Here is a 13723-nt window from a genome sequence, read left to right as displayed (position 1 = left end):
GCTACATTCTATATACCATACATAATAGCATATGCTATTATACATATAGTAAATGTAGAAAATTAAGTGGATACCCTCAGTGAAAGATATACAAATACCACTCCTGCAACATTTCTACAGGTCTGAAATTTTCCAAACTAAGTTTTCTAAAATGTGACAACACATTTCTGAAAAGCATTTAATATAGGGTACTATATCCCATATGACTGAGCATCTATTCTGCCAGATACAACTACAAACATCCTCAACGATTCCTAGAGGAATTGAGGGCATGTTATTAAATATTATTTATGGGCTGCCTGGGTGGCTCAGTCGGTTATGTGTCCAACTTTGGCTCAGGTCATGATCTCGCGGTCCGTGAGTTTGAGCCCCACATCGGGCCCCGTGCTGACAGCTCAGAGCCTGGAGCCTGCTTTGGGATTCTGTGTCTCCCTCCCTCCCTCCCTCCCTCTCTCTCTCTCTCTCTCTCTCTCTCTCTCTCTGCCCCTCCCCTGCTCACTCTCACTCACTCTCTCAAAAATAAGCAAACATTAAAAAAATAAAATTAAAATAAAATAAAATAAAAAATAAGGAAATAGGGGCACCTGGGTGGCTCAGTCGGTTAAGAATCCAACTCTTGATTTCAGCTCTGGTCATGATCCCACGGTTCATGGGATTGAGCCCCACGTCAGGCTCTGCACTGATAGCAAGGAGCCTGCTTGGGATTCTCTCTCTGCCCCTCCCCCTGCCTGTACACTCACTCTCTCTCTCTCTCTCTCGCTCTCTCTCAAATAAGCATTTAAAAAAAGGGGGGGGGGGTGCGGAATGAAGGCTAACCAGGTAAATATGTTGCCCTAAAAGCTTATTATCTCACCTACAGAGAAAAACATCTTGGGGGAAAAGGAAAATACACAGAGGTGTCAAATAAGGGTCAGCTCTAAGTGACAATACACTGTTTTCTAGATTTTTCAGATTTATACCGTAAAAAATGAAATTTGTGCTCAAAAAATACCAGTTAAACAAATTTTTAATAAAGCAATTAATTTTACAGTAAGGCACAAATGAAATCTTCCTAGGATTTAATAAACAGCCATTTCAAGTTATTACTGATATTTAGATTTCCAGGTTTCATGATTGCAAAAGGCAGAGCTGGGTGCAAATAGCCAGGCGGTAACTGGCTCTTGGTTTATTTTCCTTTGATTGGTTTACAATGGAATATTTGCATGTTTCCTCCAAGGGCGCTGTACCTTCTTGCTGGCTAAGACATCCAGGTCAGAGCAGATTCGGGCTCGTGTGGAGGAAGGCTGGATGATATCATCCACAAATCCTGGTGAAGCATAGAAAAGGAAGTAGATCATCTGCATCCCCAAATAAGGCCACCCCCCAATCTGTGCTCAGCCTGGGCACCATCTCTGGGGTGTGAGCAGGACCCAACTTGATATGAGAGGGCACGGGCCCTGTGAACCCTCCCCCACATCCCAGGAGCATCCCCGTTCCTCTGGCAGGGCCTCAACTTCTGGCCTAGGACTACTTGGCAAAAAAAATGCAATCTGACCCCCTTGCTGCCAAGATGAAGTCAACAGGAAATAAAATTAAGAAAATATGTCTGTATTTTCAACAATCGGTACACCTTCCTCCTACCCCTGTAACACAAGTCCCTTTGTAATGTGATTTCATCACCCCTCATACCAAGAACTGGATTCAATTTTACTTGTCCTTGTGATTTGCTTTGGCCAACAGAATGCGGCAAAAATGACACTATGCAATTTCCAAATCTAGGTCTCAAGGTGCTCAGGACACCAGCAAGCATGGTGTGGCCAGGTTCAGAAAGAGAAACCATGGAGCACCTGGGTGGCTCAGTCAGTTAAGCATCTCACTTCGGCTCAGGTTTGAGAGTTTGAGCCCCACCTCAGTTGAGCACTGCTTCTCTGTCTCTGTCCCTTGCTCACTTGTACCCTCTGTCTCAAAATAAAAAAAATAAAAATAAAAATAAAAATAAAAATAAAAATAAAAATAAAAATAAAAATAAGCAACCTGTGCAGAAAATGCCTACTGCCATTACCAACCATGTAAGTGAAGCCATCTTGGACTATCCGGCCCCGAATTACCAACTGACTATCTGTGAATGACTGCCGACCCTCAGAAACATGAGCAAAAAACAAAAAAAGAAAAAAAAAAAGTTGGCTGTGTCAGCCACTTTGTTTAGGAGTGGACTTTTACACAATATTAGGTAACTGAACACCACTAGCCATTTCAGCAATATTGTTTCAGTCCTTGGTGACCAAAGCAGTGTATACAATGTCCAGAGACAACCCCCAACCCTCACCAGTCTCCAGATTCCACAGTGAGGGCAAAGGGCAGTGATGTGAGACTTTCTGGAGCAAAAGGATGAGCAAGTGACCCAACAAATGCCCAACACCGCCCTCCCCACCACAGTCCCTACCTCTCACTGCGGCAGGAAAGGGGTTGGCAAACTTCTCAATATACTCTGCCTGAGCTGCTTCCACATTCTCATGCCCTTTGAAGATGATCTCCACGGCCCCCTGTCATAGGAGAAGTTAATGAACTTAACTGGCAGTCCCAACCCAGGCGACCTCCCTCAAACCACTATCACAGTGTGTGGCTGTGAACTTCGAGGCCACAGTGCCCTGGCGAGAAATGCCGGCTCCAGGCACCAGGGCACAGAGGTGAGCACTGCTGGAGTCAACCAGCACGATCCCACGGGCTGTGATCCAATGTTCAGTGTTGCCCCAACAACAGGCAGCCCAGGCAAAGCCAGTCACTTGTCTCCCCAAATTCCATCCTATTCCATCCAATTGCATCTATCCTTCTTTCAGGCCAAGATGTTTTGCCCATTTTCCATAGTTAGATCCATGGTCCCCTGAATCAGGTGAAGTAAAATGCTATTTTCCTTCTTCCTTATCCTCAGTACACAATTCAGTGGCTCCGGGGCCCTCCCTGGGAGAGGAGATGGGAATGGGATCACAGGGAATGTCCAATCCTCCCAAAGGCTAGTTCAGTTGACTCAACCCTTTCTGCTTTACTGACAATCTCAAAACCCACTCAGCATCCCCCCCTCCCCACCCCCACCCCCACCCCCTGAGCATGAAGACACCAGCATGTGCCTAAAGTGACAGTGCAGGACAGGAGCCAGAGCTGACCCAGGGGTCAAGGTGGGGACTCGGCAAGGTCTAGGTCCCAACTCCCTGGAATCCTGGCCCATCCAAGGGGTCCGGGCCTCTCTCCACATTTCGTAACTACAAGCTCCTGCTGGGAAACGACCGGTACCTGGATCCAGGAAAAGGGAAAGCTAGAGGTCCTCACCTTTGCTCCCATGACTGCAATCTCCGCTGTAGGCCAGGCATAGTTGGTGTCACCACAAAGGTGCTTGGAGCTCATGACATCATAGGCACCACCATAGGCCTAGAACAAACCCAAATGCTGAATGTTAGAGCCTGAATCAGATCATATCCCTGAAAGACTCTAGGAAGCCAAGTGAAATGAGGACAAAAGGAAAAGCCCTCCTGAGCTACTGAAGGCCCAGTGTCTCTGAGGCTGGGAAGCCAGCGCAGAGAAAACACAGGCACAGTCCAGAGGCCTTTCACAACTAATGTTCACTGTCATTCCTGGCTCTTTCCCACTGATCCTCTCATTTCCCAGATGTGACCACCAACATATCTGCAGGGTGTGTCCACAGGGCTATAAATGTTGCCTGAGCTCCAAAGATCTTTTTAAGGGTCAGCAAGGTGTACTCCTCTTCCCAGCCCCCCTGAAACTCTTGGCCAGACCTCCAACCATGGCCATGCTGCTAGAAGTGTGTGGGCTCACAGCCTCTGATACCAGCTCTTCTTACCTTCCTGGTGATGACTGTGACTTTGGGCACAGTTGCTTCAGCAAATGCGTAGAGAAGCTTGGCTCCATGCCGGATGATGCCCCCGTATTCCTGTGCTGTGCCTATGTCATGAGGAAGAGTTGCGAGACACAGAAGTCCTTACAAGGTATGCCTGTCACTCTCAGCTATGAGGTCTTCCCCTGCTCCCCAGAGGGCCAGGAGAGAGCCGCTCACCCCCCACAGCCCCATCTTCCAGACACCTAGAATATGGAGAAGTCACAAATCCTTAGAGAATTTTACAAAACCTCCAAATTAAGTGGGTGCCTTACTGGGCAAAACTACCTCTCCTCGCCCCCCTCCTATCAATGACTTACCAGGCAGAAAGCCAGGAACATCAACAAAAGTGATGAGTGGAATATTGAATGAATCACAGAATCGGACAAAACGAGCCCCTTTCACAGATGAATTAATATCCAAACATCCTAGAATGAGAGAGATTATCCATGCTGAGCTTCTGGGCAATTCCCAGCTCTACCCCCAAAGGGAATGTGCCCTCAGCAACCATTCAGAGCTGATTTCTATGGAGGCACCAAAGTCTCCTCACCAGGGAATGTAAAGGGAAATCCTTACACTCCAGGAAAGACAGGAGAACCCACCGGGCAGTGGCCAAAGAGGGTCCAAGAGTGGACCCTCAGGCTCTCTTGCCGGGAGCACAGTCTATTGCAGGCAGCTAGACTCTGCCTCATTAACTGAGGTTTATGTACCCACCTGGGGTACAGCCTGACTTGTCCCCCATGGAACCAGTAGTGAGAGGTATCATTCAAGAGCTGCTGTTAGAGACTCCCGATAGCCTGGAATCAGATTCACCAGTTTAGCTATGTGCCCTTGGGAAATGACTTTACCTTTCTGAGCCTGAGGTTCATCACCTGCAAAGTTGGGGTGTTACTACCTCCTACCATGGTTTCAAGGATTTAAGGAGGTGGTATCTGTAATGTGTGCAGAGTAAGAGTTCAGTTACTAATATGTCTCCTCTCCTAGAATAGTTCCCAACATACTGTATGAGGCCAACATTCCCCTAATACCACAACAAGATTAGGACATCGTAAAAGAAGAATGAAGACCAAACAAAATCCCTCACGAACACAGATGCAAAAATCCCTAAGATATTATGAAATCAAACACTGATGCATTCTAAGTGGGGTTTATCCCAAGAAGTCAAGGCTGATCTAATATGTGAAAAAACCAACAAAATTACTAAATAGAGGAGAAAAACCCTATAGGCTTTTCTTTCTCAACAGACAAAACACATCTGACAATTCAATACTCAATCCTAATTCAAAACAAGCAGTAAACTAGGAATACAATGGAACTTTCATAATCTGACAGAGTATCTACAAAAAAGCTTATACACTCATTGATAAGAATAAATAAATTCCTAAATGATCTATACCAGTGCTGGCCAAAAGAATTTTCTATAATTATGGAAATGTTCTCTGGTTGTGCTATTTGACATGGTAGCCACTTAAAGCTATTAAGCACTTGAAAAACAGCTAGCACAAATGAGAAACTAAGTCTCTAATTGCATTCAATTTTAATTGTCTATACTATTTAATTATCTTGAAGTTTACTAAGCTATCATACTGAACAGATCTAGATTTTCAAGCAATTACTACCAAAATCGTAGGCATTCTCTTACAGAAACTGATAGGCAGATTCTAAAATTCATATGGTAATACAAAGGAAACAGAATAAACAGTTTTGTTTTTTTTTTTTAATTGGAAAACTTATACTAGTTGACTTCAAGACTTTCTTACAAAGCAGGATTTCTGAACCTCAGGGCCATCTGTATTTTGGGCTGGGTAATTCTTTGTTGTGGGGGGTTGTCTTGTGTGCAGAAGATGTTTAGCATCATCTCTGGCCTCCACCCACTAGATGCCAGTAGCACTCACTCCCCTACAACCCACACCTGTGACAAACAAAACGGTTTCCAACATTGTCAAGTGTCCCCAGGATCCTGAAACTGCCCCAAGCTGATAACTATAAAGCTACAGTAATCAAGACAGTATGGCACAGGCATCAAGGTAGACAAAATGGTAATGGATACATTGTGAAGAAATGGACCCACACAACTGATTTCAGACCAGGTATCAAACCAATTCGCTGTGGAAAGAAAGTCTTTTTAACAAATGGTGATGGAACACTTAACTGTCTATATGGGGGGGAGGGGGAACATGAAAGTAGACTATTTCACTCTATAAACTATATACAAAAATTAATTCAAAATAGATCATAGGTCTTTTTTTTGTATTTTTTTAATTTTTATTTTATATATATGAAATTTATTGAACAAATTGGTTTCCATACAACACCCAGTGCTCATCCCAAAAGGTGCCCTCCTCAATACCCATCACCCACCCTCCCTTCCCTCCCACCCCCCCATCAACCCTCAGTTTGTTCTCAGTTTTTAACAGTCTCTTATGCTTTGGCTCTCTCCCACTCTAACCTTTTTTTTTTTTTTCCTTCCCCTCCCCCATGGGTTTCTGTTAAGTTTCTCAGGATCCACATAAGAGTGAAACCATATGGTATCTGTCTTTCTCTGTATGGCTTATTTCACTTAGCATCACACTCTCCAGTTCCATCCACGTTGGCTACAAAAGGCCATATTTCATTCTTTCTCATTGCCACGTAGTATTCCATTGTGTATATAAACCACAATTTCTTTATCCATTCATCAGTTGATGGACATTTAGGCTCTTTCCATACTTTGGCTATTGTTGAGAGTGCTGCTGTAAACATTGGGGTACAAGTGCCCCTATGCATCAGTACTCCTGTATCCCTTGGGTAAATTCCTAGCAATGCTATTGCTGGGTCATAGGGTAGGTCTATTTTTAATTTTCTGAGGAACCTCCACACTGCTTTCCAGAGCGGCTGCACCAATTTGCATTCCCACCAACAGTGCAAGAGGGTTCCCGTTTCTCCACATCCTCTCCAGCATCTATAGTCTCCTGATTTGTTCATTTTGGCCACTCTGACTGGCGTGAGGTGATACCTGAGTGTGGTTTTGATTTGTATTTCCCTGATAAGGAGCGACGCTGAACATCTTTTCATGTGCCTGTTGGCCATCCGGATGTCTTCTTTAGAGAAGTGTCTATTCATGTTTTCTGCCCATTTCTTCACTGGGTTATTTGTTTTTCGGGTGTGGAGTTTGGTGAGCTCCTTATAGATTTTGGATACTAGCCCTTTGTCCGATATGTCATTTGCAAATATCTTTTCCCATTCCGTTGGTTGCCTTTTAGTTTTGTTGGTTGTTTCCTTTGCTGTGCAGAAGCTTTTTATCTTCATAAGGTCCCAGTAATTCACTTTTGCTTTTAATTCCCTTGCCTTTGGGGATGTGTCGAGTAAGAGATTGCTACGGCTGAGGTCAGAGAGGTCTTTTCCTGCTTTCTCCTCTAAGGTTCTGATGGTTTCCTGTCTCACATTTAGGTCCTTTATCCATTTTGAGTTTATTTTTGTAAATGGTGTGAGAAAGTGGTCTAGTTTCAACCTTCTGCATGTTGCTGTCCAGTTCTCCCAGCACCATTTGTTAAAGAGGCTGTCTTTTTTCCATTGGATGTTCTTTCCTGCTTTGTCAAAGATGAGTTGGCCATACGTTTGTGGGTCTAGTTCTGGAGTTTCTATTCTATTCCATTGGTCTGTGTGTCTGTTTTTGTGCCAGATCATAGGTCTTAACATAAAACCCAGAACTACAAAGCTAGCCAATGATATCGGACTATCTTTGTTTGCAACATTGTCATAGGCAAAGATTGTTTGGAAAGGACACAAAAAGTTCTAATCATAAATAAAAAACACTGATAAATGGGACTTCATCACATGTTTAAAAATATGTGAGTCAAAAGACACAATTTATTGAAGAAGTCACAAATCAGGAAAAAAATATATTTGCAATATGCGTATCTGACAGGACTCCCATCCAAAATATATAAAGAATGCTAGAAACAAAAAGAACTCAAAAAGAAAAATTGGCAAAACTTCCCTCTTACTAAATGCATTTTTTGAGAGGACAGAAATGTTCCGTATCTTGTTTTGGATGGTGATAACAAGGTTGTATACTACTGTCAAATTATCAAAACCTATTAAAATGAGCATTTGAAACCTGTGCATTTTATTGTGTGTAAATTGTAACTCAATAAAAATGTTTTAAATCTCCCCTCTTTCCTCTCTCCTCAAAATCTATGTTAATGACCTGAAATAAAAAATCTGAGTGATAAGTCCCAGAATAAAAACAATTCTAAATTAAGAAACTGCAAAAAGTATCCAGAAGCTATACTTAAACTGAAAAGCAAGATGGGCACCGACAACCAGAACATGATGGAATCATTGGGGAAATCAACACAGGAATGGAAAACCTGCAGCCCGAGTGGCCATGGGACGGGCTCCAGGACCAGAGGCCAGGTCTTAGCATCTGAGGCCTCGTCCCAGAACTAGACTGAGCGCCTGGTACCCAGAGAGAGCCCAGTGAGCACTGGCTAATTCCTGTAAGAAAAAATGAGACCTAGAACAGAAGCCCCCTATGTAAGCCTCTGAAGCTGTCTTTTACTAACAGGGAATGATTAAGTCCATAAAATGCATGAAGCTTTTTTTCAAAAAAGCAGTAATCTACTGAACTTCCACAACTTGCCACTCCATAAACATAACAAAGAATTTCTAAGAAAAGGGGAAGTCAAGGAACCACCATGGAATCAAGCGTTCAGGCTCCAGCCAGGTTGGGCAGTGGGACGAACATCCTAGATATCTATAGATACACTTTCCAGGACAAGCCAAGCAGTTTCTTAAAAAGTGGGCTTGTCAAAGTCAACCTGTGCTGCAGGCCATCAGGACCCACAGAGGTAGTCATGGGATGAGAAAGATCTTGAAGCAGACACAAGAAATCATGTGAAGTCCATGCCAGTGACTGACACAGCTCAAAGGAGAAACTAAAAGGATGTATCAACAGTTAAGAATTTACTGGAGGAACAAAATGCATTTTCAGTGTGTGTGAATTCCTGACTTTTAAACACTTTTTCTCAACAACAAAATGGGGGGGAAGTCACCTCCAAACTCCTACCCTCCAACAAAAACATCACAAAAGAATCAGAAACCCTGGAACAAGTGAAGGTTTACCAACCACCAAGAGAAAGTCAAATCAAGAAACAGGCAACTTAAAAATAGTAGGAAAGCTTTGTGACATTCTTTTTTTTTTAAATTTATTTTTTTTTTCAACGTTTATTTATTTTTGGGACAGAGAGAGACAGAGCATGAACAGGGGAGGGGCAGAGAGAGAGGGAGACACAGAACCGGAAACAGGCTCCAGGCTCTGAGCCATCAGCCCAGAGCCCGACGCGGGGCTCGAACTCACGGACCACGAGATCGCAACCTGGCTGAAGTCGGACGCTTAACCGACTGCGCCACCCAGGCGCCCCATGTGACATTCTTAATTACACCTGCCCCACTCTCTCCCTAGTTCCAGAGGGAATAAAGAGTCAGTCACAAATTATCAGGTGTGTTCTAATTTGTCTATCTTGTCAGATACGCATATTGCAGGGATTTTCATCCCTGCTTTACCTAACATGGAGCTCACCAGGCCAGAAAGTGGCAGACACTGCTCAAAAACAAAGACCAACCTGCAGATGCTTGAGACTGCCTAAGGCCTAGGAGGAAAGAACCAGGGAGAGAGATTCTTTAGAAAATTAGGGCATTCAAGAACACCTGTGTACACAGGGCATTTCAGAAAGACACAGATATGCCTAGGACCAGATGCATGCTCAGAAAAGACCCAGGAAAAGGGAATTAGAAAATATCTTGAGAGGAATGAAAATGAAAATACTTTACAAAACAAATAACCTAAGAAGACCTTAAGTTTTAACAGTGGGCTGACCCCTAAGTTCAGTTTAAGTCTGGCCAAGTGTTGAAGAGGAGCCCCAGCACAGGGCCAATTCTCAAAGACTAGATGAGGTACTTTCTTGTTTGCCTGTTTTAGTAGCTGGTATTCAAGGATATCTCTGTCAAAACACTAGCTGGACACAAGCTAAGGCAAAGAAACTTCCATGACCACCTACAGCAAGGAATATAGTCTGCAAAAATAATTGGAAAATGGCACTAGACAATGGCTATTACAGCATTCAGTGATCAACAACAAAACCTAGAAAAGGGAGAGAATATGATTTCCAGGATCAATACCTCATAATATTCAAATGTCCAGTTTTCAACAAAAAAATAACAAGGCTTACAAAGAAACAGGAAAAAAGCCACTCAAGTGAAGAAAATTAACTGACAGAATCTGTCCCTAAGGAAGCCCAGACACTGAACTTATTAGACAAAGACTTTAAAATAATGGTCTTGGGGGCAACTTGGTGCTTCAGTTGGTTAAGCGCCAACTTTGGCTCAGGTCATGATCTCATAGTCTGTGGGTTCGAGCCCTGAATCGGGCTGTGTGCTGACAGCTCAGAGCCTGGAGCCTGCTTTGGACTCTGTGTCTCCCTCTCTCTCTGCCTCCCCCCTCAAAAATAAACATTATAGAGATTTTTATAGGGGTGCCTGGATGAATCAGTTGATTAAACATCCAACTCTTGATCTCGGCTCAGGTCATGATCTTATGGTTTGTGAGTTCAAGCCCCACGTCAGGCTCTGTGCTGACAGCTCAGCGCCTGGAGCCTGCTTCGGATTCTGTGTCTCCGTCTCTGCCTCTACCCCATTTGTGCTCTCTCTCAAAAATGAACATTAAAAAAGTTTTTTTTTAAATTTATAAGTAAACAAATGAAAAAATACCCAAAGATTTGAAATGAACTTCTATGTACAGCCTGGTACACAGAAATACCATCAGAGTCAAAGTGCACATGAGCTGGTAATAATAACTTCAGATATAAGGCCAATGTCCATTTTTTTAGAATAGGAGAGTCACACTAGAGCTTCCCTGAACTATTCCTGACAGTGTAGTGTGCATTAAATCAAATAGCTTTGGGGCGCCTGGGTGGCTCAGTTGGTTGAGCACCTGACTTCGGCTCAGGTCATGATCTCACAGTCCATGAGTTCGAGCCCCGCGTCGGGCTCTGTGCTGACAGCTCAGAGCCTGGAGCCTGCTTCAGATCCCATGTCTCCCTCTCTCTCTGCTCCTCCCCTGCTCAAATGCTGTCTCTCTCTCAAAAAGAAATAAAGATTAAAAAAAAAATTTAAATCAAATAGCTTAACAGTTTTGTCTAAAAGCATCAATAATGTCAGTTATAAGCTAAGAAGTCACATCTCAAAGCCATCGTCATCCTCTGTCTTCAGAATTATTCTAATCGTTTATACATCAGGTCTGTTCCATCTTAAACCAACAGACAGATAAACAAAACCAATGAAAGGAACCAGTGATTGAGTCCAACAGCAAAACCATTTAACCTCAGTTTTCCCTCTAGGTTAGTCACCCACTGTCTCTTTGTTTAGAGTGAAATATCTGATAACAGTGCTCTCTAAAGTAAAATGTTAAGAATCAGAGAAAACTAGGTGTGGAGTGCATGGAAACTCTGTGCTATCTAGAAATTTTGTTATAAATCTAAAACAACTCTAAAATAAAAAGTTTATTTAAAAAAAATTTAAATAACTATCTTAACGATGGTCATAGAAAAAAGAAAAACATGAACAAAGAACTTTAAAAATCATGAAAACAATGTATGAACAAAATGAGAATACCAATAAAGAGAAAGAAATTATAAAAAGGAACCAAACAAATTCTGTGGCTGAAAACTACCATAAATGAAATAAAAAATTCACTACAGGGGTTCAAGAGTAGATTTGAGAAAATAGAAGACACGATTGGGAAACTTGAAGATAATTTATATTATTACCCAGTCTTAACAAAAAGAAAAGAAAAAATGAAGTGAACAGAAACTACAGATCTACGAAATACCATCACTTGAACCAATATTTGCAGCAAGGCAATACCACAGGGAGGAGAAAAAAGGGACAGAGATTATCTGAATACATCCAAAAACTTCCCAAATTTAAGACATGAAGCAACAAATCAAAGAAACTAAGTAGAATAAACACAAACAGACCCCACTGAAACAGATTATCATCGAATTATTAAAAGATAAAGACAGGGGCGCCTGGGTGGCGCAGTCGGTTAGGCGTCCGACTTCAGCCAGGTCACGATCTCGCGGTCCAGGAGTTCGAGCCCCGCGTCAGGCTCTGGGCTGATGGCTCAGAGCCTGGAGCCTGTTTCCGATTCTGTGTCTCCCTCTCTCTCTGCCCCTCCCCCGTTCATGCTCTGTCTCTCTCTGTCCCAAAAATAAATAAACGTTGAAAAAAAAAAATTAAAAAAAAAAAAAAAAAAAAAAGATAAAGACAGAATCTGGGGGCACCTGGGTGGCCCAGTCAAACTGTGTCCAACTCTTGATTTCAGCTCAGGTCATGATCTCACGGTTCAGGTTTGAGCTCCATGTGGGCCTCCATACTGTCAGTGGGAAGCCTGTTGGAGATTCTCTCCCTCTGCCCCTCTTGCACTCATGCTCTTTCTCGCTCAAAATAAATAAACTTAAAAAAAAAAAAAAGGTAAAGACAGAATCTTGAAAGCAGCAAGAGAGAAGTGACTCACCATATACAAGAGATCCTCAATAAGATTATCAGTTGATTTCTGAGTAGAAAAACCACGGAGGCAGAAGACAATGGAATGATGTAAACCACTGAAAGAATAAAACTGTCAACCAAGGACTCTGTTTGGCAACCTGTCCTTGAAAAGTGAGGGACAAATTAAGACATTCCCAGATAAACAAAAGCTGCAGAGTTCATTACCACTAGGCTTACCCTACGAGAAATATTAAAGAGAATCCTTCAGGTTGAAATGAAAAAAAAAAAAATACTAGACAGTACCACACAAATTATGAAGAAATAAAGATTTCTTGTAAAGGTAACTACACAAGGAAACGTAAAACACAGGATATTTTTGATTTGTAAAACCATTTTTTATTTCTTATGTGATTAAAAAAACAAATGCAGTCCAGAAAGTTTCACTGATGAATTCTACAAATTACAGCAATTCTCTACCATCTCTTTCAGAAAAACCAGAGGGAATACTTCCTAACTCATTCTATGAGGCCAGCATTATGCTATTACCAACACCAGACAAACACATTACTAGAAAACTACAGACCAATGACTCTCATGAACACAGATGCAAGAATCCCTAACAAAATAAAAGCAAATCAAACCCAGCAACATTACTGTATCAACAGGCTAAAGAAGAAAAGTTACATGAACACATCAGTAGATACAGAAAAGGGATTCACAAAATCCAACACTCAGTCATGATTAAAAACCCTCTGCAAACTAGGAATACAGGGCTGCTTTCTCAACTTGATAAAGAACATCTAACAAAAAATCTACAGCTAACATCACACATAATGATGAAAAACTAGAAGCTTTCCCACTAAGATCAGGCATAAGACAAAAATGTCCCCTCTCACCACTTTTCAAAACTGTACTGGGAGTCATACCTAATCCAATAAAGCAAGAAAATATACAAAAGGTACACAGACTGGGAAGGAAGAAATCAAACTGTCTTTGTTCACAGATGACATAATAATCTATGTAGAAAATCCTAAAGAATTGACAAAAACACTGCTGAAACTAATACGCAATTATAGCAAGGTTGCAGAATACAAAGTTAATATACAAAAGTTAATAACTTTCCTATATACCAGCAATGAATTTGAAACAAAGAACACAATACCATTTACATTAGCACCCGCCACTCAAAAAAAGAAATACACAGGCATAAAATAACAAAACACATTATAAAATCTATATGAGGAATGCTACACAACTCTGATGAACAAAATGGAAGAATTAAATAAATGGCGACATATTCCATGTTTATGGATAGGCAGACTCAATACT

At 42.0% G+C, this 13723-nt stretch overlaps 1 protein-coding gene across 3 annotated transcripts in view; it reads right to left on the bottom strand.

Moving 5' to 3' along the window:
- Positions 1-988: 988 nt before the first annotated feature.
- Positions 989-13723, bottom strand: part of PCCB (propionyl-CoA carboxylase subunit beta) — a 98826-nt gene continuing 86091 nt past the window's right edge. For all 3 annotated transcript variants that reach the window (XM_047099717.1, XM_047099716.1, XM_047099718.1), the window contains 5 exons: positions 4186-4293; positions 3833-3933; positions 3304-3402; positions 2423-2522; positions 989-1306 (listed from right to left, as the gene is read on the bottom strand). In XM_047099717.1, coding sequence (XP_046955673.1) covers positions 1185-1306; positions 2423-2522; positions 3304-3402; positions 3833-3933; positions 4186-4293 — 530 coding nt within the window. In that variant the 3' untranslated portion in view covers positions 989-1184. The remainder of the gene's footprint in view (positions 1307-2422; positions 2523-3303; positions 3403-3832; positions 3934-4185; positions 4294-13723) is intronic.

This window comes from Lynx rufus, unplaced genomic scaffold (genome assembly GCF_022079265.1).
Source record: "Lynx rufus isolate CCGP_SWC_20201006 ecotype Redwood Valley unplaced genomic scaffold, mLynRuf1.p SCAF_5, whole genome shotgun sequence".
NCBI lineage: Eukaryota > Metazoa > Chordata > Mammalia > Carnivora > Felidae > Lynx > Lynx rufus.
Note: the sequence above shows the minus strand (reverse complement) of the source record. Positions and strands in the feature narration are given on the sequence as shown.